This window comes from Chiloscyllium plagiosum, unplaced genomic scaffold (genome assembly GCF_037043375.1).
Source record: "Chiloscyllium plagiosum isolate Xiang-an unplaced genomic scaffold, Cpla_swu_hap1 HiC_scaffold_42, whole genome shotgun sequence".
NCBI lineage: Eukaryota > Metazoa > Chordata > Chondrichthyes > Orectolobiformes > Hemiscylliidae > Chiloscyllium > Chiloscyllium plagiosum.
This window is the reverse complement of record NW_028270180.1, coordinates 13549111-13576716: the sequence shown is the minus strand read 5'-3', so window position 1 is coordinate 13576716 and position 27606 is coordinate 13549111. Positions and strand designations below refer to the sequence as shown.

General features: G+C 40.6%; 1 protein-coding gene across 1 annotated transcript in view; it reads right to left on the bottom strand.

The window, feature by feature from the left end:
• The window catches only part of LOC122542470 (dual oxidase 1-like), a 119855-nt gene extending 92515 nt beyond the window's left edge, over positions 1-27340 (bottom strand). Inside the window, exons 1-5 of the mRNA XM_043680203.2 lie at positions 27204-27340; positions 23411-23538; positions 13777-13854; positions 10442-10606; positions 444-631 (exon numbers count right to left, since the gene is read on the bottom strand). Coding sequence (XP_043536138.1) covers positions 444-631; positions 10442-10606; positions 13777-13854; positions 23411-23486 — 507 coding nt within the window. The 5' untranslated portion in view covers positions 23487-23538; positions 27204-27340. The remainder of the gene's footprint in view (positions 1-443; positions 632-10441; positions 10607-13776; positions 13855-23410; positions 23539-27203) is intronic.
• Positions 27341-27606: the final 266 nt, after the last annotated feature.

The window sequence follows — 27606 nt, the reverse complement described above, 5'->3', positions numbered from 1 at the left end:
TAAATCTTTATCCCCTCAGCTTAAAAATATGTCGCCTGTCCTATGGAAAAGATCCTTGCCATTCACCTTATCTATGCCCCTCATGATTTGTATCGACCTCAACAAGGTCACCCCTCAACTACCTTCGCTTCAATGAAAGAAGTCACAGCTTTTCCAGTCTATTTTTACATCTCAAACTCTCCATTCACAGCAACATCCTGGTAAATCTTTTCTGACCCTGCCAATTTAATAATATCTTTCCTATAACAGGACGAGGAGGACTGCATGCAGTACTCAAGAAGCGGCCTCACCTACAACCTATCCAACTTTAACATGAGATTGGGACTCAACAAGTGGATAAATGCATCTCAAACAGTTAAATCTGTTTCCTATATATTTAAAAAACAAGAAGTGTGTCTTACTTGGTGGTCCAATGAATATGTGGCTCTCTGTCTATAACATACCTGCAATCGTGGGTTGTTGGGACTTTGGCCTGAACTTGTTGTCCACCGACCACGTAGGAATGGGAGCTGCACATCTCCTGTACAGTTGGGATCAAAAACTATGTCTCCACAAGGAATCTGAATGTTCAGGAATTCAGCGGGACAACCAGACCCAGTTGCTTCCAAAATTTCATCAATGACATGAAACCCTGAAACAAAGTCGAAGAAAAATCATTGCAAAGGCTTCAGTCTAAAGAAAAACTGTATTTCTTCCATTAAGTACATACAAAAAACTCGGCGGGGGTGGGGGTAAGAATTTGTTTGGTTGCAATAGGGCAGTGTTGCAAGTGTGAGTATGTAGATTTAATCTGTTCAGTATCAACATAAATATTATTTCTGGTGTTTAAGCATAGGAGCATTGGAACTGCTTGACAAAAAAAAAGCCAAAATCCATAATTCACCTCCTGATAGTCTCACAAAGTAGTGATAATAGAATTATTGATGAACAATGGCACTAAACCTCCATCAACAGGTCTATAACATGATCAGATATGAGCTGAGGAAAATCCTTAACTGTAGGAAACATAGGTCCAAACTCACATTTCTCCCATGCCTGCTAGAATGACCACATATTGCATCTCAAATTATTCACATAATATATTCAAAATGTTCATTTTCTGAAAGAATTTGAAGTGAATTTTCATTTGAGTGAATCGATATTAGTTTCTTCCAGCATCTCCCTCGGCCTACCCTTCCATAGATCGGCCATTCTCTTGCTTATTTCTATTGCTGATCTTCAGCAATGCAAGGTGCAGATTTGTTATTGCACTCAGATGTATTGGATTGTGTGCTGGGGGCATAATGGGGGAAATAAGGGTAACAAGGAAGATGACACACCCGAAAGAGCTTGCCTTGAGTTTCCCATACATTCACTACCTAGGCAATCCAAAATGTCCAGCTTCAGTAAATGGAAAACTGATCCAAACTTTTGAAAATCATTTAATAAAGGCAAAATGTTGTGGATGTTGAAAATCTGAAACTAACACAGAGAATGCTGGAGAAACTCAACAGGTCTGACATCATCTATGGAGAGAGAAACAGAATTAATGTCAAAAATAGTTGATGACTTTTCAACCTTATAGAAAAACAGAAGATAAAATATGCTTATATAAAAAAATGTGCAATATATTTGATCTATATATGTTAATAAAGAGTCATACAGCACAGAACAGACCCTTTGGTGCAACTTGTCCAAGTCTCCCAAACCAAACTAGTCCCATTTGCCTGTATTTGGCCCCATATCCCTCTAAACCTTTCCTGTTCACGTACCTGCATCAATCACTTTGTCTGGCAGTTCATTCCACATATGTGCCACTCTCTGTGTGAAAATTTTGCCACTCAGGTCCTTTTAAAATCATTTTCCTCTCACCTTAAAAATACACCCCTTAGTCTTGAACTCCCCACATTCTAGGGAAAGGATCTTGGCTATTCACCATATCTATGCCCCTCATGATTTTGATCACCCCTCATCCTCCTATATATACATTTGTCATATAGTAATTAATATGTGACATATATTTAAAATCCAGGCTTACATAGGTTTGCACACCATTGTCATGGAAGAGTTTACCACAATACACTACAGAGCACTAGAATTCAAATCCCTATCTCTAATCAGATTAAAGACTTAACCCAGCATGATAGATCACTTGGCCACACCATCATCAGCTTACTGTTCTTTCGTGATCGAAATGGGGTTAGGTATGTTAGGTAACTCTCACACAGGAGCACTCTGATGTCAATGAACAAACAGCACTCAGGCAGAAACTGTCAGGAATAGATTTTCTGCCCTGAAGAACCACGAGCAGAGATGTCAGCCTTTGACAACGTTGTCACACAAAGGCTAAACCATGATCCTGTTAACAGATCGGTGATCGAGAGGGTGATGAGTGTAAACTCGGCTGTGGCATATCTCTGCATCAATTCAACAAATCCAGTAATTTATTTAGAAAAGGAATTAGAATTAAAGTAACATTAAAAGCCCAGATGATTCATCAATTTTAAAAGGGACGTAAGGGGTAATTTTTCCATGCAGACGGTTGTGCGTGTATGGAAAGAGCTGCCAGAGGAAGTGGTGTGGACTGGTACAGCATTTAACAGGCATCTGGATGGATATATGAGTAGGAAGGATTTAGAGTGATATGGGCCAAATGCTAGCAAATGGGACTAGATTGGGTTGGGATATCTGGTCGGCATGGACGGGTTAGATTGAAGAGTCTGTTTCCATGCTGTACATCTCTATAGCTCTATGGCTTTAAATGCTGTTCAGACAGTCAGCAGTCTGTGTGGCTCCTTATTACTGCGTAGGCAGTGCTTAGGGTGAAATTCATCCGGGATATAGTGCATCACTGATTCTGATTACTCCAATATTAATATATAAAGATACAAATTAAGAGCAGGAGAAGGCCATTCCGCCCCATGACCCTGCTCTGCCAGTCAATAAAATCAAATATGTGATTGTGATCTCAACTCCATATTTCGGTCTATGTCAGACAACCACGGATTCCTTTGCTCGTCAAGAATCTGTCAACCACTGCCTATGTTGTGGTCGTGTGAGAATCAGTTCTTCTGATTTCTTAGCTGCTATCTTTTTCCTGTTTACCTTCTTATTCATTGGAAAATTGACTGTATGTATAATTTACAGCTGAGTTGCTGATTCATGTGCCCAATCTTATCAGGAATCCATAGCATGCGTGGAGACCAAATTCAGCCTTTATTCCAGTCTGTGCATACCCTCTCATCTCTGTAAACCTCACCCCCTTGAACGTGTCTGCATTTTACAATACTTCAAATGCTTCGGCTGTGAAGTGCTTTTGCAATTACTTAGCACCTTTCAATTAGTAATATGTCTCAGTATGCTTTATACAGCAATTATTCAAAAAGCCCTAGTCCTCAATGACCCCCTCTTTCACTGTTTTATGGGATGGGACCGCCAAAGATTCACACCCTTTGTGAGAAAAAAAATCCTTCTCATCTCCATCCTAAATGTGACGTCCCTTCATTTTAAACTGTGTCCCCTAGTTCTAGTCTCTCCCACTCAGTGGACGAAAGCCTATTGTTGTGTGCTTTGGACTGCCTAAGCTCTAAGCTCTGGAATGCCCTCCCTAGAATACAGGAGCAAGGAAGTCTTGTTACACCCTTATAAAACAGTGTTTTGGACACTGATGGAATACTCTGTGCAGTTCTGGTCACAACACTATCGGAAGGACACAATTGCAGTGGAGAAGGTGCAGAGGAGATTCATCATGATGTTACCTGGGGTGAATAGTCTCAGTTATAGAGTCATAGAGCCATAGAGATGTACAGCATGGAAACAGACCCTTCTGTCCAACCCATCCACACCGACCAGATATCCCAACCCAATCTAGTCCCACCTGCCAGCACCCAGCCCATATCCTTCCAAACCCTTCCTATTCATATGCCTCTTAAATGTTGCAATTGTACCAGCCTCCACCACTTCCTCTGGCAGCTCATTCCATACCCGTACCACCCTCTGTGTGTAAAAGTTGCCCCTTAGGTCTCTTTTATATCTTTCCCCTCTCACCCTAAACCTATGCCCTCTAGTTCTGGAATCCCCCACCCCAGGGAAAAGACTTTGCCTATTTACTCTATCCATGCCTCTCATAATTTTGTAAACCTCTATAAGGTCACCCCTCAGCCTCTGACGCTCCAGGGAAAACAGCCCCAGCCCATTCAGCCTCTCCCTATATCTCAAATCCTCCAATCCTGGCAACATCCTTGTAAATCTTTTCTGAACCCTTTCATGTTTCACAACATCTTTCTGATAGGAAGGAGACCAGAATTGCATGCAATATTCCAACAATGGCCTAACCAATGTCCTGTACAGTCACAGCACGACCTCCCAACTCCTGTACTCAATACTCTGACCAATAAAAGAAAGCATACCAAACGTCTTCTTCATTATCCTATCTACCTGCGACTCCACTTTCAAGGAGCTATGAACCTGCACTCCAAGGTCTCTTTGTTCAGCAACACTCCCTAGGGCATTACTATTAAGTGTTTAAGTCCTGCTAAGATTTGGTTTCCCAAAATGCAGCACCTCACATTTATCTGAATTAATCTCCATCTGCCACTTCTCAGCCCATTGGCCCATCTGGTCAAGATCCCGTTGTAATCTGAGTAACCCTCTTCGCTGTCCACTACACCTCCAATTTTGGTGTCATCTGCAAACTTACTAACTGTACCTCTTATGCTCGCATCCAAATCATTTATGTAAATTACAAAAAATAGAGGACCCAGCACTGATCCTTGTGGCACTCCACTGGTCACAGGCCTCCAGTCTGAAAAACAACCCTCCACCACCACCCTCAGTCTTCTACCTTTGGATAGGCTGGGTTTGTTTTCCCTGGAGCAGAGGAGACTTAGGCAGGGAATCTGATTGAGGTATGCAGAGCAGATAGAGAGAATATTTTCTGCATTACATACTTGCCTAAGATCAAAGGGTATAAATTTAGGATGAGGAGTAAGTGATTCAGAGGAGATCTGAAAAATAAATTTCACCCAGAAGGTGGCAGTAATATGAAATGTGCTGCCTGAGAGGGTGGTGGAGACTGGTTCTCGTCCCACATTTAAGATGCATCTCGATGAGCATTTCAAAGGCCAGGGCACAGTATGGATCAAATACCGAGAAACTGAACTCGTGTAATTTGATGTTTGTCGGTCGGCAGAGACATGGTGGGTTAAAGGGCCTGTATCCATGCTGTATGACTCAATGAACCGTTCCACCTCTCTATCTCTCAGTCCTCCAATAATATGCTCCATCAAGCCACCTTCTTTGATTAACACTTTTGGCCATCTGTCTTCAGCAATTAGAATCACCAGAATTGTCACGATCAGCAGGTTGTCAGGTTTTCTTTTGGATAATTACAGCTATAAAGCATACTGGGACGTTTTACTACTGGAAAGGTGCTAAATAAATACAAAAGCACTTCACACCCAATAAGGTACATTTGAATTGTTGTGAGATGGGAAAGACATTCGATGGGATTAGGCGTACAGAGTTGAGAGGGGTGTTGTGGAGGGAATGCAGAGATACGGATAGAGTCTGAAAGGTCTCTTTGCATGCTATGAATTCTTTACAAGATTAGGCTCTTGAGACAGCAACTCCTGTTAAACTATGTCCAAATTTATTTCCAGGTGAAGTCACAAAATGTTTTGAAGTGATCTTACTGAAGAACACCTTCAAGCATTTCACATGACACAAAGTCCTTTCAAAGGTAAAGACACTTGCTAATGGGCAAATACAGCTGTATATATAATTATATATACAGTAAATTTTCGAGTAAAGAAGAAGGTAAACCTGTAAAAGATGCCAGCCAGGAAACCAGGAGAACTGGTTCTCATATCAGCCACAATAAAAGAACATGCATAGAACACAGATGTTAAAGGTCTGAAATAGGACTGGGTCAAGTCCCACCTCGCCAAATATCTCAACAGGTTGATTAGAAAAAACAACAATTTAGCATTAGAAAATGCTGAAAGCACTCTGAATTCTCCAAAGAAAGCGAGATCCTTTCAGTTCAAAGAACTCTCATGTGTAAAAGCTTTATTCCATTTTGTCATTATTCAGATGCTCAACATGTTAGCACTGAGCCCAAATGCATACTGGGACTAATGACTTTACTCAAGAAAATACTCAACCATTGCACATTCAGTGAAAATTGAGGTAGTCCTCAAATAACATGGCAGCTACAATCCTGAAACTCAGCACATTAAACAAAACCATGTTACCGACCTGATTTGCCAAGGTCTGCCTGACAAACATTCATACTTATAAACAGGATCTCATAAGGGGAGGTGATGGCTTAGTAATATTATCACTAGCCCATTAATCCAGACACCCAGGAGACTCTGGAGACTCAGGTTCAAATCCTGCCACAGCAGATGATGGAATTTGAATTCAGTGAAAAAAATACCTGGAATTAAGAATCTAATGATGAGTATGAATCAGTTGTTGGAAAAACTCATCTGGTTCACACATGCACTTTAGGGAGGGAAACTGCTGTCCTTATCTGGACTGGTCCACATATGACTCCAGACCCACAGCAATGTGGTTGACTCTTAACAATTAAGGATGGCCAACAAATGCTAGTCCAATCAATGACACCCTCATCCATTGAATAAATTAAAAAAAAAAGGCTGTAATTTTAAAGATGACATACAATTGTTTCCTATATTTGAAAACCTCTCCTTTATGTTATCTCACATTGTGTTCTGACCTGCATTAAAAATCCAAGATGCATTCTTTTCGCAATGCGGAGGCTGACTGATTAGAAACATACGTTCCCAAAGAAACCTATATAAAAGTTTGGGATACATTCCCAGAAGTCATCCAGACTAATCTGGCAACTTTTTAATGGAATACCTGTTCTTGCACTGTTTGGCTTCTCCTATACACACAGGTTCATGAACTAACAGCACAAAGGCCAGTATCCCATCACCAAGTCACCCTTTATTTTCCTTTGCAAAGTGCATTGGCTGTGGCCAACCATATTGGAGTCTGCCCCTGAACTGAGGAGACTGTGAATCCCCTCTTTATATATTTTTTTCTGTATCTTTTTCTTTTTTGTTTCCCCCAGAGCTGAGGAGATTTCAGTCTCCTGGTTTTATATACTCTTTTTTTTCTCTTCCTGGTGGTGGTATATGAATAAAGTTTTCTGCACTTGATATTTTTTCATTGTGTCCCACACCTATTTGAATACGAGATGGGTGCTGGGATGAAGTAAGCACTACTGCTGTTCGGTAGCAACATGGCGGGTTTTAAAATAAAAAAAAATCCCCTGTTATATCTGTCAGCCAGGCTTTCCTGATTGGCCCAGATTAACAACTGATGAAGGGCTTTTGCCCGAAATGTTGATTCTCCTGCTTCTCGGATGATGCCTGCCCTGCTGTGCTTTTCCAGCACCACACTCACGACTCTAATCTCCAGCATCTGCAGTCCTCACTTTTGCCAGGCCAACAACCCCAATCAAGAATCTCATACTCAACAAAATCCACATGATTCTAATCACTACAGTTCACTGAGACACAAATTGAATTATATGCAAGTCAGAACACAATGCATGACAATATAAAGCAGTTGTTCATAAGTATAGGAAATGTTCATATGATTGATATTAATTTTTGACCTCTAGATGGGACTGCATTTGTTGTATGAGCATTCGTAAATTGAGGACACCCTCTATATTGAATAATGCCAACTCCATTCTCATTACTAGGGGATCTTTGTCATTTATGGGTAACTCTTGATGACATCTTTTATTGAACATTTGAAAAAAGGCTCATTGACATGTAGGATTTGACATTGATTATTAAACACACGAAGAGAAAAAAGACAGTGAAGGTGGAAACAGCTGAGTACAGAGACTTAGAAAAGAAACACTGCCCTCTGTGAGATAGGATGCCAATTATCCATTAAAAGTCACTCTAGCATTGTTAACATATCAGTGATCAATAAAATTCACACTATTGCAAATTAGGCATGTGTTATTAGAATAATAGAGAGCAAAATAAAATCCATATTACTGTGAAACTGCATTATTTAAAACTGCATTAATTGCAGACTTTCTGGACGTATACCATTAGAATAATGGAAAGTAAAATAACATCTGTGTTATGACAAAACCATGCCATTTAAAAGAGCACTAATTAAAGACTACCTGCATCTTTAACTGACAACTTTCACATCCTGAGGAATTGCCATACCTTTTCACAGATTGTGAAGTAATTTTCAAATATAGACGTTCAGGAATACAGCAGCCACTTCCACATGACTAGTTCCATTAACAGGAATGAAATAAATTACTAGATTTATTTTAATAATATTAGTTGAGGGATAAATATTGGATGCAGTGGCTGCAGTGGAGTTTGGAGCTGGGGCTGAAAACAATGGCTTTAATCATTTCAATCTTTAATAAAGAAATTAAACAGCACTTACTGATATGATTTTCCTTGCGATATTAGTCTTGTTAGGTACAAATTTGTAATTTTTGTACATTGTTCTTTTATTCCTGCTTTCATTATACTCCATGAGAAGAAATGTGAGTGTTCATAGCATCAACAAAACATTGCAATTTAACCTAGAAATAATCTTGGCTTCAACCTAGAGGTAGGGTCAAACTTGAAGGTAATATACCAACAATGTATTGCATTTATATTGCACCTTTGAACACAGCCTGAGTTGCTTCACAGAAGTATAATCCAACAAAACTTGACATCAGGCCAAAGGAGGGGAGATTAAAACACATGACCCCCCCCCCCCCCCAAAAAGCCAAGGTATAGTGAGAGTGTGGCACCAATATAGTGACAGATAATCCTCCCCCCACTCCCCCAGGTTTCTTGGAGTGTGCAAACTTACATGTCACTCCTGCCCCACAGCAATACGCCCCTGAAACAGACGAGCAAGCAGTTCACTTTAAGGGCAATGAAGAATGGGCAATAAGTTTTGGTCTTGCCAATGATGTCCATGTTTCAGGAATGAATAAGGAAAAAGATCAGGTAGAGATCTGTGGTCCAGAAGTATGGCTGCATTAAAGGTTCTTTGCTGTCCATCTCTAGTTTCTGAGATTGGTTTCAGTGTAAAGTAGATTTACTCTCTGCCCGTGACCATATGTTAGTAACCTCTAAGTGTACAAGAATGATACCTGAACTTCAGGGGTTAAGTTATGAGGAGAGATTATACAAATGAGGTCTGTTTTCTCTAGAATTTAGAAGGTTAAGGGGTGATTGGAGCAAAGATATCAATAAAGCAAGACAAGGTAGATAAAGATAGACTATTTCCATTGGTCAGAAATTCTACAGCTTGGAGGCATAGTCTGAGTGTTAGGGCCACATGGTTTAGGAGAGATGGTAGAAAGCACTTTGACATATAAATGGTGATAGATGTTTGGTACTCTTCCAGAAATGACAGTTGCTCATTTTAAATCTGAGAGACACATTTTTGTTAGGTAAAAGTATTAAAAGACATGTGCCAAAGGCAGGTAAATGAAGTTAGGCCAAAGATCAGCCATGATCTCTTGGAATGGAAGTATAAGCTAGAGGGGAAGAATGCCCTACTCCTGTTCCTATGTTCCTAACATGTTTTTACTTGACTAATCATGACTTTGAGTTTATTTTGCAATGCTCTAACAGTCTTAGAGATGTACGGCACAGAAACAGACCCTTAAATCCAACTCGTCCATGCTGACCAGATATTCTATATTAATCTAGACCCATTTGCCAACATTTGGCCCATATTCCTCTAAACTCTTCCTATTCATATACCCATCCAAATACCTTTTAAATGTTATTATTGTAACAGCCTCCACCACTTCCTCTAGCAGCTCATTACATAGACACACCACCATCTGCATGAAACAGTTGTCCCATAGGTCCCTTCTAAATCTTTCCCCTCTCACCTAAAACCTATGCCCTCTAGTTTTGAACTCCCCTACCCTGGGGAAAAGACATTGAGCATTTACCTTATCCATCATACTCCTCATCCTCTGATGCTTCAGGGAAAACAGTCTCAGCCTATTCAACCTCTCCCTTTAGCTCAAATCGTCCATCCGTGTCAACATCACTGTAAGTCTTCTCTGAACCCTTTCAAGTTTCACAACATCTTTCCGATAGCAGGGAGGCCAGAACGGATTCTGGTCTCCAAAGGTTTCCTAACCAATGTCGTGTACAGCTGCAATCTGACATCCCAGCTCCTATACGCAATGCACTGACCAATAAAGGCATGCATACCAAATGCCTTCTTCACTACCCTATCTACCTGTGACTCTGTTTTCAAGGAACAATGAAACAGCACTCCAAGGTCTCTTCATTCAGCAACACACACCAGGACCTTACCCTTAATAAGTCCTGTCCTGATTTGCTTTTCCATAATGCAGCACCTCACGTTTTTCTGTGAAAATGTAGGAATTCTATAGACATCTCCAAATTTTCAGTCAGCTTACCAAAGTAGACAAATAGCACAGTTCTGTTTTTGTCACATGGTATTCCCGACATTCCCTGCATTGCTACGTTGCTGATGTTCCGGGGATTTGGTAACTCGGGTTCTTGTACAGCTTCGAGAACTCCGTCAGCATAATTGGCAGGCAGTAAGCGTACAAAAGGCACATCTGGATAGAAAGCAGCAACATAATATTTTTGGTGAATGACTTCAAAGCAGACCTCACAAACCTTTGACAAACATGATGATATAAAGTACAAGTTATAATTTGCAGGCAGGACTGAATAGGTTGGGTTCTTTACTCTAATAAAGAAATAGACATTGGGTGACCTTACAGAACCACATTAAAATTAGGAAAGCCTTCGATAGGGCACAGAAGATGTTTCCACTTTCAGGAAGACCAAACTTTGGAGATATAAATGTAGGACGAATCAAATAAAGTCCAGAAGGGGCTCATTAGGATGGAAGCTGATTAGAGAATCTGAAAAATGAGGGCACAGTTTACCAGGTGAGGGGCTAATCATTTAGAACTAGATTGATGAGAAATTTCTTCACTCAAAGGGCTGTTAATCTTTGAAATTCTCTACCATAGAAGGTTGTGAATGTGTTATCTTTGAATATATTAATGGCTGGGATAGACACACTGGAAATCAAAGGTCATGGGGAGTGAGTGGGAAAGCAGAGTTGTTTGACCCCAAAGTCAACCATGACCATAATGAATGGGGGAGCATACTTGATACACCAGATTGTCTATTCCTGCTCCTAGTTCTGATCTTGTGTCTTTGATATTCTTTCACTTACCTCTACCATAAACCTATATTTCTCCAGTTATTGTTTCCGATGGTTGGGTCATGGACTTCCATTGACATGGTCCACATTTATGGGCTAAGCACAGCAATAGTTTGGGAAATGTCTCCTCAAGATGGTTGACCTAATGTTTAGAGACTGACAATCAACCTGTTGGATCACATGACAAGTATATCTCCCATGGCCAACAAGTCAGGCACAACAGTCAGAGCATCTGGAATGGACACTACTCACCACACCACCTGCTCCAATTTCTTGACAATTACTAATAAATCTAACTGGGAACTGAGTGAAAATATCTTGACCCAGGAAGCCACTACAGTTGGGAACTCTGTCATATGGTGCAGTTGAGGCAATTGGTAAAGTTAGCTGGATGGCTACTTTGCCATGCAGAGTAACGCCAACAGAGTGGGTTCAATTCCTGCTTCAGCTGAGGTTACCTTGAAGGATTCTCTTTCTCAACCTCACTCCTCACCTGAGGCATGGTGACCCTAAGGTCAAACCATCACCCATCAACTCTAATGAGAGAGAGCAGCTCCTATAGTCTGATTAGATTCTGGTGACTTTACCTTTAATTGTCAAAGGGGGAAGCTAGAAAAGAACATGGTAGAACATAAAGAATATGTTAAGATGAAGTAGGGTTAGAGAAAGTTCATGTGGAGCACGTATATGATGGGCTGAACGGCCTGCTTCTGTGCTGTAAAATTCTACATAATCAATCCTATTATTAATAAGTGGCTTAATTGGCATTCTAAACCCTTATTTTACAAACTTACTTCCTGCCACCTTTCTTTCCCAGCTCATTTATTCAAATGATGTGCTATTTTAAGAACTGCACATTCTGTTTTACGTCTGAGGCAGGTGAGTCCAAATCAAAACTCCAAAAACGTTCTTCCTTTTGCTTCCTTCTCCCCTGAAGGTGTTGACTATTTCACTTACGCAATGTCCCAAACACCCCAGTAATCCCTTGCGTTCTCAGCAAAGCTAATGCCAAAAATTCAGGCATGAGTCATGAAAAGTCATTGAGTTCAGGCAACCTGTCCAACTGTGGCTGACTTTGTACCAAGTCCAATGTTGTCCTCAACCTAGCAGCCGGTGGGCATCGCTAGAGAAATGTTAGGGTTCCATATTGACTATTGCTTGCTGCTGCTGAATTACACTCCCTTTCTTCATGTGTGCTCTACTCATGCCAGGTCTTTGGCCTATTCTCTGCGGTTATTTCAACCTGAGCTGTTTCCTTGGCAGATTTTTTTTTATCAGTGGTAGATCACCATTGCATTCTCAGGGGCAAGGTATGAAGGGAGGTCCCAGCCGGAATACAGGAATCAAACCCATACTGTTGGTGTCAATCTGAACCATGAGCGAACCAACTTGAGCTAATCCGTCCTTCTCAGAAGATTCTGGGGCCAATACTGTGGTGAAACAGGCTCCCAGTGAATTGGCTGCCAGTTTTACATCACACCCAATCTTCCTTCCAGAGAATTCCAAGGTATAATAAGCTCACATTCTTTTTGAAGATTTATTTCCTAGTTTTGCTGTCACTTTTATTTGTACTTCAGGTGGCAAAACAAACCTTGCCAATGTTTTCCAAGGCAGAGGGAAGTCAAAACTGGCAAGGTGAAAATAGGCTGCTGACTCACGATGAGTTTGCTTTGATCTCTGGGACTATTTTCACTCCCTCTATTCTAGTGAAAGTGCTCTCTATTTGTTGATATCAGCAAATTCAGCAAAAATAACAGGGAGTGAAGTCGGAACTCTTCCTCATTTATGTGGTTTAGTGGCTTAGGAACATGACCAAACTGAATGTACTGTCAACTCCATTTTGCTGTTTGCCCCTCCATAACTCTGGACGCCCTTGTCTATTAAAAAAAAATCTACCACCTGCTTATCCCCAAGGCATGGGAATGGCTGTGTTATTGAGTGATGAAGCACAGAACACCATTCAGCCCATTGTACCTCTGTCAGCAATTCTATTCACTAGTCAATACCAAACCATTCAATGGTTTCATAAACATTGGCAGTGACAGACAAAAAATGTTGCAGCTCAGAGTGTTTCACAATAGATCATAAAATCCCTTAGTGTGAAAGCAGGTCAGTCAGCCCATCAAATCCACACTAACCCCCCAAAGAGCATCCCACCAAGACCCATCCCCTGTCTTATCACCTTACATTTCCTATGGCTAATTCACCTCGCCTTCACATCCCTGGACACTGTAGGCAATTTAGCATTGCCAGTCCATCGAACCTTCACATCTTTGAACTGTGGGAGGAAACCGTAGCATCCGGAGAAAACCCATGCAGACCCGGGGAGAATGTGCAAACTCCACATCGACAGTCCCCTAGGATGGGATCAAACCTGGGTCGCTGGCGCTGTGAGGCAGCAGTACTAACTACTGAGCCAATGCTTCATATTTTTACTTTGATGAAATAAATAAATGCACAGACATTCGCAAAGATAATAACTATTTAGAGAGACTGGATATACTCAGCGTTTCTGTCAGGTTAATTTGGAGTAAAAGAAATATCCCTTACCAACAGTACCCCTGCTGTGATGTGCTAGATTATTGTACCATCCATCGTAGCGTTGAACTTCCCAGTTCAATTCCGCACCTAAAGTGGAACAGAAATTGTATGATCAATGCTGAAAAGATCTTAGTTAAGAATATATTGCTTAGATTATAATTAATCATAGAATCCATCTACATCCTCATTAAAAACTTTCAGTGATCTTCCTCCACAATTCCAGGCAGTCAGACATTCACTGTCCTTTGGGAGGAGAAATTAAAGTCCCCTCATTCTGTAACCATGTCTCCTAGTCTGAGACTCACCCACTAGTAAAGACATCTTTTCTACATCTACTCAGTCAAACCCCCTTAAAACCTTGCATGGTTCATCCCCCATTCTTCAAAACTCCGATGAACAAAGGCCTAACCTGTTTAGCCATTCTTGGTAAGTCAAACTCTTCGATCTGGAAATCAGCCGCAGCAGACTCTTTTGAACTGCTCCAATATCTGTTAATATTATTTTAAACACAGGCACTGAAACTGTACACTCTAGGTATGGCCTCACCTACACGCTGTACAGTTGTAACAAGACTTTCCTGAATTTAAACACCAGTGCCTTACCAAAGGCAAAATTTAATTTGCCTTCATAATTACTCATTATACCTGCATGCTGACTTTTGAAGTCGCCACACAAGAACACCCAGGTCTCTCGCTGATGCACTTTTTTTGGAGGCTCTCTCTATTTTAATAATAGACTGCTTTTTGATTTTTCTAACCAAAGCGCATGACCTCATACTTTCCTACATTAAACTTCAACCGCCAAATTTTATCTACTCCCTCAATCTATCCATTTCCCTTACAGATTCTTTATGTCCTTATCACAACATGTTCTCACACCTATTTTTATATCACAGCTAATTTAGATACATTACACTTTGCACCCACTCCAAATCATTAATATAGTTAGTGAATCCTTGAAGTCCCAGGTCTGATTTTTGTGGCACTCCACTTGTTATGCCTTTCCATCCTAAAAAAGACCCACTAATCCCAACTCTCTATTTTCTGTGAACCAACCAATCCTCAATCCTTGCTCATACATTACCTGCAATACCATGAGCTCCCATCTTGTGCAATAACCTTTTATGTAGCACCTTATCAAATGCCTTCTGGAAATCCAAATATACTCTGTTTGCTGGTTTTCCTTTATCAATGCTACCTGCTATATGCTCAAAAAGCGCTAGCTAATTTATCAAACATGATTTCCCTTTCAGAAAATCATTTTGATGATGTTTGAATAATTTAAACTTTTCTAAATGTTCTGCTCATACTTAATCCTTAATAATGGACTCTACCATTTTCCCAATGACAGATGTTTGGCTAACTGTCCAATAGTTTCCTGATTTCTATCTCCTTCTTTCTTCAACAGTGACATTAGATCAATGGATTTCCAATCCACTGGAACCCTTCCAGAATCCAGTGAGCTCTGGAATATTTTGATCAATGCTTCCACTATCTCTCCACTTCTCAGATAGGCTTCATCTTCACCACATGAGCTGCAGCCCACTAAAAATCAATGAACTGCAGATCAGGTCATAGAATCATAGGATCCTTACAGTATAGAAACAGGCCACTTGGCCCAACAAGTCCATACCGACCCTCAGCAGAGTATATCACTCAGACCTGTTCCCCTAGTCCATTACTTTACATTACCCCTGACTAATGCACCTAACTTACTCATCCCTGGACACTATGGGCAATTTAGCATGGTCAATTCACCTAACCTGCACATCTTTGGACAGTGGGAGGAAACTGGAGCACTCAGAAGAAACCCATGCAGACACGGGGAGAAGGTGCAAACTCCACACAGACAGAGGCTGGAACTGAACCCGGGTCCCTAGTGCAGTGAGGCAGCAGTGCTAACTGTTGAGCCACCATCCTAGAACATCAACCGATCTGACCCACCAGATTAAAACCAAACAATAACAATGAAAGCCAAGACCAATGTATCTAAAAATTGATATAATTCTCTCTTTGATGGTAGCCAGGTGCCAAATTTATAATCTAGGAATGAAGCTGAATGTTACACTTGATCCATTCCCCTACATTTATTAGAAATCATCAAATGATGAGTTTGAATTTGGAGTTCAATGTCTGATGTCATGTAGACAACAGCTACAGGTACTTTGCACCATGTCACATCAGGTTAATCTGGAAGACCATGTACAGTATTGGGTCTGTTCCTCCTCCTTCTAATTTGTATGTTTATTTATTTCTAATTCATATTTCACAAACATCAAGATGTCCCTCTCTACCTCTTACGATTCTCAGCTCAATCCTATGTTGTGGCAATGCATATTCAAAGCTATGCTCCTCCCTTTTTGGAAGCAAATTCATCATACATCACGACTGCACTTGCTCAAATTCTCTACCTAAACCTGACCTCTCATAAAGCCTATCCTTTTACGTTACATGTTTGCATCCTAGTTCAAATCTTCTACTCCATCTCAGTGTCTACCCTTGTCAGTGTGACAGTTCAGGCAAAACGTCTCTCCCCAGAAACATTAACTTGGCATTTTGGCTTCCAGCTTACTGATGGAGATGTTTTAGATTATCCAGCACTTCTCATTCCATTTTTGAATATAAGTAGTTCAAGCAAACACTGGCCACACAATTGGGATTCCTCACTGGCTTTGATATAGTCTTCGGCTGTTGGTGGAAGTTAAAATAACTTCACAGAGGCTGGTATCCTATTACCAAGTCACTCTTTATTTATATGTGCACAGTATTTGACACTGGTCCGCTTTCTCAGAGGCAGCTCAGAGTGAAGAGAAGCCCCTGATACTCCTGTTTACATCTGTCATCCAGGGCGCCCTGGCTGGACCAGGTTAACAGCCCCAATCTGGGAACTGCTGGCTGATCTCATTACATTCATTACAGAGGTTGTGGCAATCTACAAAAGAAAAACTGGTTAAGTAGGTAACACATGAAGTAACATGATCATTTGTCACTCCAATCCTGTGCTAATTACTTTCAAACCATTCTTAATTAATTACTTTCCAGCAGCAAAATGCTGCTTTTCATTTCTAGAAACACTCGCAAAAAATCTGGTTGGTCTGGTTGTGATGCATGGGGAGAACTTGATTGTAAAACTACTCTGAATAGCCTGTGAACTGAAGAGTGACTCATAGCCAGCAGAATATACAAAGCAACCTTTTTTGGAACAGTGGCCATGGTGACAGAATTGCTTGAGCAATTCTGTACTTTCCTGAGCTGTTCCCACTGGAGGAATATTAACAACGCCATTCCCTGAGTACCCCAACCCATAATTAAAATATGCCTGGCAACAGGCATACCTCAGGCAGAATCAACACCACGAGTAATATATTTAAATTAAAATGACATAATTTCATTGGATTTCTTATCTCATAGAATATTTAACTCTGCTTTTGCTGTGTTGCTCCTGTGAGCACTTGAGGCATGTATAGGAGAAGAGTTACTTTTCTAGCACTGCGTAAAAGGTGATATCACCATAGTCCCAGAGGGCTGTCTTATCAGACAGGGTTGTGGTATATCCTGGGGGTCACCACATCTCTGGAGAGGGAAAGAGGTTGAGAAGGTGGGACCTTCATAGTAACCTCAGCTGAAACGGGGATCAAACCTGTGCAATTGGCATTACTCTGCATCGCAAACCAGCCAACTGAGCTGTCTCTGAGAGAAATATGCCGAACACCAGCCTCGTTTGATCAAACAGGTCCATAACTCACGGGCCAGACCTGAGACATTCAATATGCTCCACAGCTGGCAAACAGAGACTGAAATGAACACAAATAGCATTTCAAACAAGGTAGGAAGATCCCACTGATATAGATCTACTGGAAAATACCTGCATTTTTATCGCCTTTCACAGATTCAGAACATCCTAAACCCTAGTCAGCACCATTTCAAAGAGTAGTCACTTTGTAAAGTAGGAAATACAGTAGTCAATTTGCACACAGCATGTCCCCACAAACAACAATGTTGTGACGACCAGATAATCCCTTTGAGTGACTTTGGTTGAATTATCGATTGAATTATTGGTTGAACTATTGAACCACTGAATCCCCAGAGTGCAGAAAGAGGCCATTTGGCCCATTAAGTCTACAGCAACCCTCTGAAGAGCATCCCATCCAGACTCAGTCCCCACTCTAACCTTGCATTTACCACGACTAACCCATCTAGCCTGCATATCCCTGGACACTATGGGGCAATTTAGCATGGCCAATCCACCCTAACCTGCATATCTTTGGACTGTGGGAGGAAACCAAAGCGCTCGGCAGAAACCCACGCAGACAGAGGGAGAGTGCACACACTCCAAACAGTCACTCAAATCTGGAATCGCCACCCAGGTCTCTGGTGCTATGAGGCAACATGCTAATCACTGAGCCACTGTGCCACCAAACACTGACCGGAATACTGAGGAGCTTGTTGCCAGTTCCTTGAAACCCAAAATGGTCAAGATGGACTACAATATTCATCATTCTGGTGTAACTAGAGCAGTCTTGTCGTGTAAAGTTTATTGCATTATAGTGACAATTTACACGAATATGACCTACATTGTTACAGAAACTAAAAGGAGGACACAACCATCCTTGGCTTATCTCCCAAAATTTCCTTCTTTAGTTTACTACTTTACACTACTACTTTCCTCCACTTAATCAAGTGTTAACCCTTCAGACCTGTATGCATGATTGTGCTCACCTCCACTAAGTCTTTTTCCCTCACAATTATCACAGCATCATACATTTGCTTCCAGGTTTACAGCTACCATTTTCGAAACGCCTCTCAAGTCTTTGACTTTATAAAGTCAGTCATACAACCTGGAGGTTTCACTATTCTTCCTGAATATGTTTTCTTCGGACTTGAAATAAAACTATTTGTTCAGCAGCAAGCAGTTGAGTTTGACTCTCTCCCGGATGGTCTGAGGTCTGTCATTCTCTCTTGAACTGGAAGGTCTTAAACTACTTGTCCCTCATTTAGAGAGGACATCAGTGATGTGCATTTATGCTTTATGTTGATCTGTGCGGTTCCTGCTTTGGCAGGTAGTTTTTTTTTGTAGAATCTCTCTTTGTCTCTTCTCATTGGTAAATTCCATGGAGTTGTATGCAGCACAATGTCACGCTGTGTCAGTGGAATTTGGTTCTCATTCTGCCTGTAGATCTGTGCTGAAGTACACAGATATATTACTTCAACTTCTTGAATGTCTTGGACTCTCAGTGATAAACTATTGGTCAAACCAGCTTCTTCATGACCCAATGCAATGACTGGAACCAGGACCAGGTGAATCTCATTCACTGTGAGATCCTTGAGTGGGGTTGTTAACTTGGGCCAACTAGGGAGCCCCGGCTGACAGATATAAACAGGAGATTTCATGCAGCATTACCCTTTGATGTGAAGGGCACTGCTTGTCACTGGCCACTCGGGTGTTTCCTTTCTTCCTGGTGGTGGAAACTGAATAAAGATTTATGCACCTTGTGTCTTTCACTGTGTCTCACACCTGCACACACACAATATGGGTGCTGGGGACAAAATAAGCACTACTGCAATTAGCCGCTGGTGTGGGGGTAAAATAAGATTAAAAAAAAGCAAAAAAAGAAAAAGAAAAAAAAAAGCAAGAGTATCAGAGGTTCTGTTCTGTCCGAGAAAAAGAAAATAAACAGGAAATTTCACGCAGCATTGCACTTTGATGTGAAGGGCACTGCTTGTCACTGGCCACTTGGATGTTTCTTTTCTTCCTGGTGGTGGAAATTGAATAAAGATTTGTACACCTTGTGTCTTTCACTGTGTCTCACACCATCACACACACAACATTGAGTGCTGGGGAAAATAAGCACTACCGCAGTTAGGTGGTAGTGCGGGGGTAAGAAAGAAAGGATAAACAGGAGATTCGCATGCAGTACTGCCCTTTATCAAGAGGGGCCCTGCTTGTCACTGGCCACTTGGGTGTTTCCCTTTCTTCCTGGTAGTGGAATCTAAACATTTACACACCTTGTTGTTCTTCACTGTATCCGACACCTGCAAACACACGACATTGTGTGCTGAGGAAAAATAAGCACTACCGTAGTTAGGCAGTAGTGCAGAGGAAAGTCTTAAAAGAAATAAAAAAGTAAAAGAATAAACAGGGGATTCAGAAAGTCTCCTAATTCTCGGGATTGGCTCTGAGCTGGCTGGTCAGAGCCCATAAACGGTGCACATATAAATAAGGGTTACTCGGTGACTGGATACCAGCCTCTGTTCAGCTAGTTCACTCAGTTTAGGTTACTTGAAGAGATATTCTTGTTAAATGTGATTTTTGTTTGTTGGGAAGGCAGATACTTTTCTTGATCTTTGTCCCTTCCTATCAACTCAGTCCCGAAGGAAGACTTGAATTTGAAGAGGATGGTTCTTCACTGTGCTGAATTATAATGTGATTCAGGGTAGTAGGTGCTTCTATTGTCTGGTTTGGCTTCTGCTTGAATGGTGCAGACTGTTCAGTTGCTGCCCCTTTGCTTGCAGTTTTGGAATCTGAATACTCTACTATTTTAATAAAATCATTTCATCCAAACAATTACAATCATAACTTGCTATCTCATTTATGGAATAAACAATATTTTTTTTATTGCAATGCAATTAACTTCAGAGGATTCTGCTTTTTGTTTAAGTTCTGCAGCTTGCAAATGTGATTTCTTATTTTATCTTTAAAGGTTTGATTGTACTGTAATGGTGCACCTCCTGCATTTTGCTGATGTAGTGAAGGGTAATCCTATGCTGTGTAGCTGCAGTTAATGCTTTCCAGCCTTTCTGAGTCTTGGTAAGATGCCTGCTGTGTTCGGTTAAAAATCACGTACATCTTTAAATTGGCCAACAGTTATATGCTTGGTTGGTTGTTTGGTTGACTCCTAATGAAGGGCTTTTGCCCGAAACGTCGCTTTTCCTGCTCCTCGGATGCTGCCTGACCTGCTGTGCTTTTCCAGCACTACTCTAATCTTGACTCTGATCTCCAGCATCTGCAGGCCTCACTTTCGCCTGGTTGGTTGTTTGGTTAGTTAGCCTTCCAGTCCTAGATTATAAAGGTTTTCTCTTGTAGTTTTCTTAGTTCCATTTTTCTGACCCTGTCTCACAACGGTCTCGGCCTGTAGGGGCGATATATGGTAATTCAAAACTGCAATATTTTTAAAAAGTTGCTGTTTCTGCCTGAAATACCTTGAAATTTAAGACTTCCCCTTTTGTTCAAGGGAGTTTTGGTTCGTCTCACGTGATCCTTGACGTCTGCTCAGTTCACCAGTTCTATGAGGACACAGAATCATTTTCACTGACACAATGAGGCCTATACCTCAGTTTTAGAGCCTGTCAGACCAATATACAACAGTGACCGTCCCAGATCCTCTTCAGAGTAGTGTGACATGACTTTTTACATTAACCTGAAAGAGGACAGATAGTTCCTTTGTTTAAGGTCTCACCTCCTCCCTCACTGCAATATTCCTTCAGTACTCTACCAGAATGTCAGCCTGGATTTCAAGTCGCAGGTCTTGGGAGTGGGGTTTCTATCCACAACTTTGTGGCTCAGAGACAGGACTGCTTCCAAGAGTGAAGATGACTGATACATTTCTTTTCATTTTGATACTACATTCCATCATTCAGATGTTAAAGATACAGGAGACATTCACCGGCACCTTACAGTAGCCATGCAGGGTTGTTAAGGAATTATGTTTATTTAAATGTGATTACAGAAAGATTCAGTCAGCAGTTTTAGGATAGTTTCTGAAGTTTTTTTTTCTCTTTTGCTTTGATCACTGCTGGCACGGTGGCTCAGTGGTTAGCACTGCTGCCTCACAGCAGCAGGGTCCAAGGTTTGATTCCAGCCTCGGGCGACTGTCTGTGTGGAGTTTGCACATTCTCCCAGTGTCTGTGTAGGTTTTCTCTGGTTTCCTCCCACAGTCCAAAGATGTGCAGGTCAGATGAATTGGCCATGCTAAATTGCCCATAGTGTTAGGTGCATTAGTCAGAGGGAAATGGGTCTGGGTAGGTGTGGACTAGTTGGGCCAAAGGACCTGTTTTCAGGTAATCTAATCCATTATGCATTAGTTCCCTTTCCTACTCATGGTAACGTCACTATAATCCTACAGGACAATAGGGCTGCTTCCTCATCAGAAAGAGATGACTGGTGGTGGTTTAATCTGAGGGTCACTGCACAGCTCAGGTGAGGGAAGAGGTTGAAGAGGAAGTTCCTCCGTTGTAATCTTGGCTTTTCCTACTAAGCAAACATTAACGGCACCAATTGATTGTGCAAAGTATTTAAAAGCTACTTTCAGCAAAGATAACCATAACAATAAGCATTAATTTTTCTGAAAACAGTTGATTCGTTGATGTCCTTGAGGGAAGGAAATCTGACGTCCTTGACTCCAGACCCACAGCAACGGCTGACTCTGAACAACCCTCTGAAATGGCTGAGCAGGCCATTCATTTCAAGGGCAATTAGGGATGGTCAACAAATGCCAGCCTTGAGGGTAATGCCTACATCCCACGGAAGAGTTAAGAAAGATAGCTACACGATAATCACAAGAACATTGAGGATGTCAGATCACAAGGGATTAAGACCTGGGGCAAGACAGCTCTGGTGAACTCCTCCTCTGCCATGTTTCTCTTCAAAGTTGAATAGTTAATAAAAGTTGAAACAGAAGCAGAAATTGTTGGACATTCTGAAAAAGGGTCACTGGACCCTAAATAGTAATGCTGTTCTCTCACCACGCATGCTGACCTGCTGGGTTACTCTAACAATTTCTGTTCTTGTTTCAGATTTCCAGCAGCCGCAATTCTTTATTTACTTTTAGTTAATGGAAGTCATTGGTTTGCACTAGTGTGGTGTCCAGTCCTTGTCATTAACAGCTCCCTGAAACTGATTCTGACAGTTCTACAGGATTTCCAATGGAAATTTCCCAACATGATAACTTCTCAAAGAAAGACTGGTGGAAGAATGGCAATCAGGTCTGATTGCACTATGTGTGTCCTATACAGATATAACACCTTCCTCTTTGAACAAAGGTGTGCATCCTTTAATAAATATGTTTAAACAAAACAGCACTGTGAAAACGGATATCAATGAAATGCATGTAAGTTGCTATTCATCTTATTAAAATTTTATACATTTATATTTTTCGATCTTGATTCCCTCAAGTAATTCTCTCACTGAAATGTGTCTGATTTGGAAGTTCAAGCTTTAGGTTGAGATTCTAAATTCCACGACTGCAAGCCAAACATTTGCAAAACAGTGTATGAAAACCTGCATACATTTTCGTGTTACTATTCCATGTTTAATTGGTTTCCTTTAAATTTAGCTTGTGCACAACTATCTGCTCCGTGTTCTTGACTACTTCCGGGCAAATACACAAAAGTGCAATGCGACTGTGTGACTCTGTAAAATAGCTTTCTGCTTGTGTTAGTTCTGGTTCTGGATATTTAGGTCAGAATTATGTTGGTAAAAGCAGCCTTCCTAGATATAATTGCTGATGTATTATTCATTCACATATCTGGTACAATTATCTTATTCTTTGTCACTCCTTTATTTAAAAGTAAGCCAGCACTAAGGGCTACCAATCTTTACTGTAACGAGTTCCATCTCGAGATTACAATGTGCAGTATTAACTTACTGGTAAATGAAAGGCAACACAGTAGTAGGGGCCAGAGAATGGCCAGAGGTACTTCTTTACTCATTGTAGTCTTCATCTTTCAACTGTTTAAACCTGTGCGATTTGGAGGCTCCTCCTTGTTCTGTCAACTACAGTAAAAAAAAAGAATGGAAGAAGAGATGTAAATAAATGTATAGGATATGTTTATATGCATGAAACCTGACACAAGTGCAATTCAATTTGTGCATTTACATGCACAGGCAGGCGAAGTCTGAATGGTATTATATGAAGAATATTGAGGCATTGGAAAAGGTGCAAAGAAGAGACATAAGGATGATACCAGCACTGACAGCGAATAACTACTTTATTAGCAGATGGGTCAGTTAGCTGGATGGCTAACAGCATGAGTTCAATTTCTGCATTGACTCAGTTTACTTTGAAGGATTTTCCTTCTTATATTCTCTCCCTGTATAAGGTGTGGTGACCCGTAGGTTAAACCACGACCAGTTGTCTGTCTCAAGTGAGAGCCGTGATGTGGAGGTGCCGGTGTTGGACTGGGCTGGACAAGGTCAGAAGCCGCACGACATCAGGTTATAGTGCAACAGGTTTATTTGAAATCACAAGCTTTCGGAGCGCTGTCCCTTTGTCAGGGCCTCATTTGATGAAGGAGCAGTGCTCCAAAAGCTTGTGATTTCAAACGAATCTGTTGGACTATAACCTGGTGTTGTGTGACTTTGGATCTAGTGAGAGAGTAGCCTTGTGGTCTGGTAGGATTATGCCAACTTTCCTTATTAGGACAGACTGGATCTCTCTTTTGTTGGAAATCAAGTAAATTTGAGGCACAATCTGAAGGAATTGTTAAAATTATGATAGATTTTCTTAGAGTTGAAGTGGAAAAGAGGTTTTCACTTGTACAGGTATCCAAAACTAGCCAGTGTAAATAGGAACCAGTCACTAATAAACCTGACAGGGAATTTAGGAAGAACCACTTTGCTTGGAGAATGGTTAGAATGTGAAATGTAGTACTCAAAGGGCAGTGAAGTTTGATATGTCAGGGTAGGATAAACAGGGGGTGGACGAGGACGTCTAAGCCAGTTGAGAGATTTGGCCTCTTGAGAGTATCAGTTTTTGTCACTTATGGCAAAACAAGATCTCCGCAAAGTCCTGATCAGGATTAAACAAGATGTGGAGGTGCTGGTGTTGGACTGGGGTGGACAAAGTCAAAAATCACACGGCACTGGGTTATAGTCCAACAGGTTTATCTGAATGAGATTAAACGAGATGAACCCTCTTCCAAGAAATCTTGAAGAACACAAGTTCCAATATTATGAGATGTAAATCGGGGATCAGACAGCATTGATAAAGCATTCAAAATTGCCAGCAGAGTTACAGAAGTTTCAGATTCAATTCATCATTATCAATGCTCTGTTAGCCTCCCCCTACCTCCACGATCTAACCCATTTGTGTAGCTTTCCATTTCCTTCACCATTAAATACTGACCTAGTTTCCATTTTAAGGCATTTGCTTCAATAACTCCATTTTGTATAAACTTCTACATTCTAATTGCTCTGGGGAAATGAGGGTTATACTCATTTCTCCTCTGAGTATATTGGTGACTGATTTATCTTTGGAAGTTCCTTGATGTGGGTTCCCCTTAACAAGTAGTTCCAGTCTATAAATTAGATCACTCCACTGCCTTTTCTAGAGAGAAATGATGATGACTATCCAGTGTTTCTGAATAGTTATAATCACTTCTGGTGTCACCCTGAAAAGATCTTTGAGATGTACTATGGTAGTGAAAGACACTATATAAATGCAAGCTCTTTCTGTCTTAAGGCTATCACCCACGGAAGGAAAGCAGTTTCTCCAGAATGCAACACAGTGACAATTGCTTGAACATCATTCAAGCTTAAAGGCTAACACAAAAGAGAAATTTGCACTACTCTTTACAAATTGAGTTTTAGATTCTATCTTTGTCTCCTTACTGCTACTCTCCATGCCTGTCTTCCTTATGTGAACTCAAATATGGAGTCTACCGTAAGGTCCATTTAGTCAGACCCATTCAGAATTAATATCTTCCATTCCTCAGAATACCCATAATAGACGTTCTCGAGCCATTACTATCCTTGGCAGGTGATGAGGTTGTGCTGGCTGTTGAATTATATTAGAGCTAGCTAATGTCACCATTTCCAAAAGTGGTTACTGTCCAAATGAGCTGTGATATGTATATCGTTTACAGTACATCTCACTGTTGTTCACAGTTGTAGTTTGTCTAATTGGGTTCATGACAAACAATGCAATATTTAAAATGCCCACTAGCTGTATTGCCGTTTATTTAATGCTGTGCTTGCATCAGAGCCTATTTGGCGGTACCCATGATCATCAGAGATAACACTTTCACACTTTATAATTGCCTCTGGACGCTCCCAACACCCTGTTTATGCCTAGGGCAAATAAAGGAACCAACTCCTCTAAGGTCTACTTCACTAAAGTGTCCTCCAGCTGAGGCATGAATATGTAATGTCAACTTCCTAAAGGTCTTGATGTTGAAAATAGTTGTTAAAGACTAGAGATACTCCTAAGCACTCAGTTAAGAAAGAATGTATATTTATATAGAATTCTCTACTACCACAGAACATCCAAAAGATTTTTTAAGTCTTTAAGCACCAAGGACAGGTGAGTAGGACTAGTTTAATTTGGTTGATGTAAATTAGTTGGACTGAAGAGTCTGTTTTCACACTGTAAGACTCTGTGAAAGAGTTAAATACCATAGGTAATACAAAAAGCAAAATCTTATGAACCAGCAACAAGCAAATCAACTTTTTGAGTGACATTGGTTGAAGGATAAGGTCAAGAACATATCTGTTTTTCTTCAAATGCTCACGAGGGGACTTTGACTTGACAGCTCACTTGAAAGATGGCAGATCTGACAATGCAACACTCCCTCAGACCTGCACAGAAATGAGCTCAAGTCGTTCTAAGGCTTAGAGGCAAGATTTCTGCCACTGAACTAAAACTGAGATTAGATTGTAATTTCTAACTTAACATCTGAATACAAAACCGAATTTTAACTGTCCGTAATGGGAAGTGCCTGATTTTCATCGAAATCAAATTCAACAAAAAAGTGGCAACTGAAATGGCAGGATTACAACAACAGCTCTACAGCAAGGGAGTGAGTTGATGTTTGCCAGTTCCGGGAAAATATCCCACCAATCATTAGCTCCATGAAAATGACAGAACCAAGTGAGACAGAGAAAGGAAAGAACTAAGACAAAAAGGAAGAGATAGATGAAGAAAATTAAGGGCAGCAAAAGAGTAGCCAAATAGAAATAGTGAAATGGCAGAAGCATAATATCAGGGAGAGATAATAGGAAATGGAACAGAATGCTAGGACACAAGGTGGACAGAATATAGGAAGATAGAGAGAAAGCAATTGAAGAAGGTGTAAAGGGAGAAACGTGAAAACGACAGAAACAATAAAACATTTCACTGGCTCATCCAAAGCAATGTTATATCATACGGGCATAAATAATGACAGTTTGAAAATGAAAATGCAGATTTTCATTCACAATAAAGTAACTATATTTACATAAATTACTTCTATGTTATGCTGAAAATGCTTTTCAGTAATATGATAATTCCATACCATAGATAAAATTAATATAAGCATTAAGTGTAACTTTTGCCTTGCATGATAATTTCAAACTTCAGTAGAATTGACTTTTTGTTTACGTCATGAAAAGTTTAAAGACCAGGGATTAAAAATAATGGCATTAAAATTATTGCAAAGCATTCAGTAACGAAGACAACCCACCTTGTGGAAACTTGCTTGCTCTCTGTTACTCATGTAGTGCTTCACCATCAGAGAGCTAGATCACTCGTGCTGAGTTGTTAAATAAAGCTTTAGGCCAGTAAAGAGAGACTTGTTCTGTGCTGATTTATATTCCGTCTACAAAGGTACAGGAAGAAGTACTTGATTACATAAAATCTGTGACGACTGCATCTTGATGGAAAAAGGAACACTCCTTAAAAGTGGCACTAAGCCACATTGTTAAAATGATTCCTGCATGACACACCCCTAACTGACTTAATAAAAGCATGCATCAATTATTTTAATTCATGTTTTTTGTGAATCGTACCCCATATCCACCCCACACCAAGTATTGACTATTTCGAGAGTTAGCAGCCTTCTGTCCACAAAACAATCTAGAAAAAGA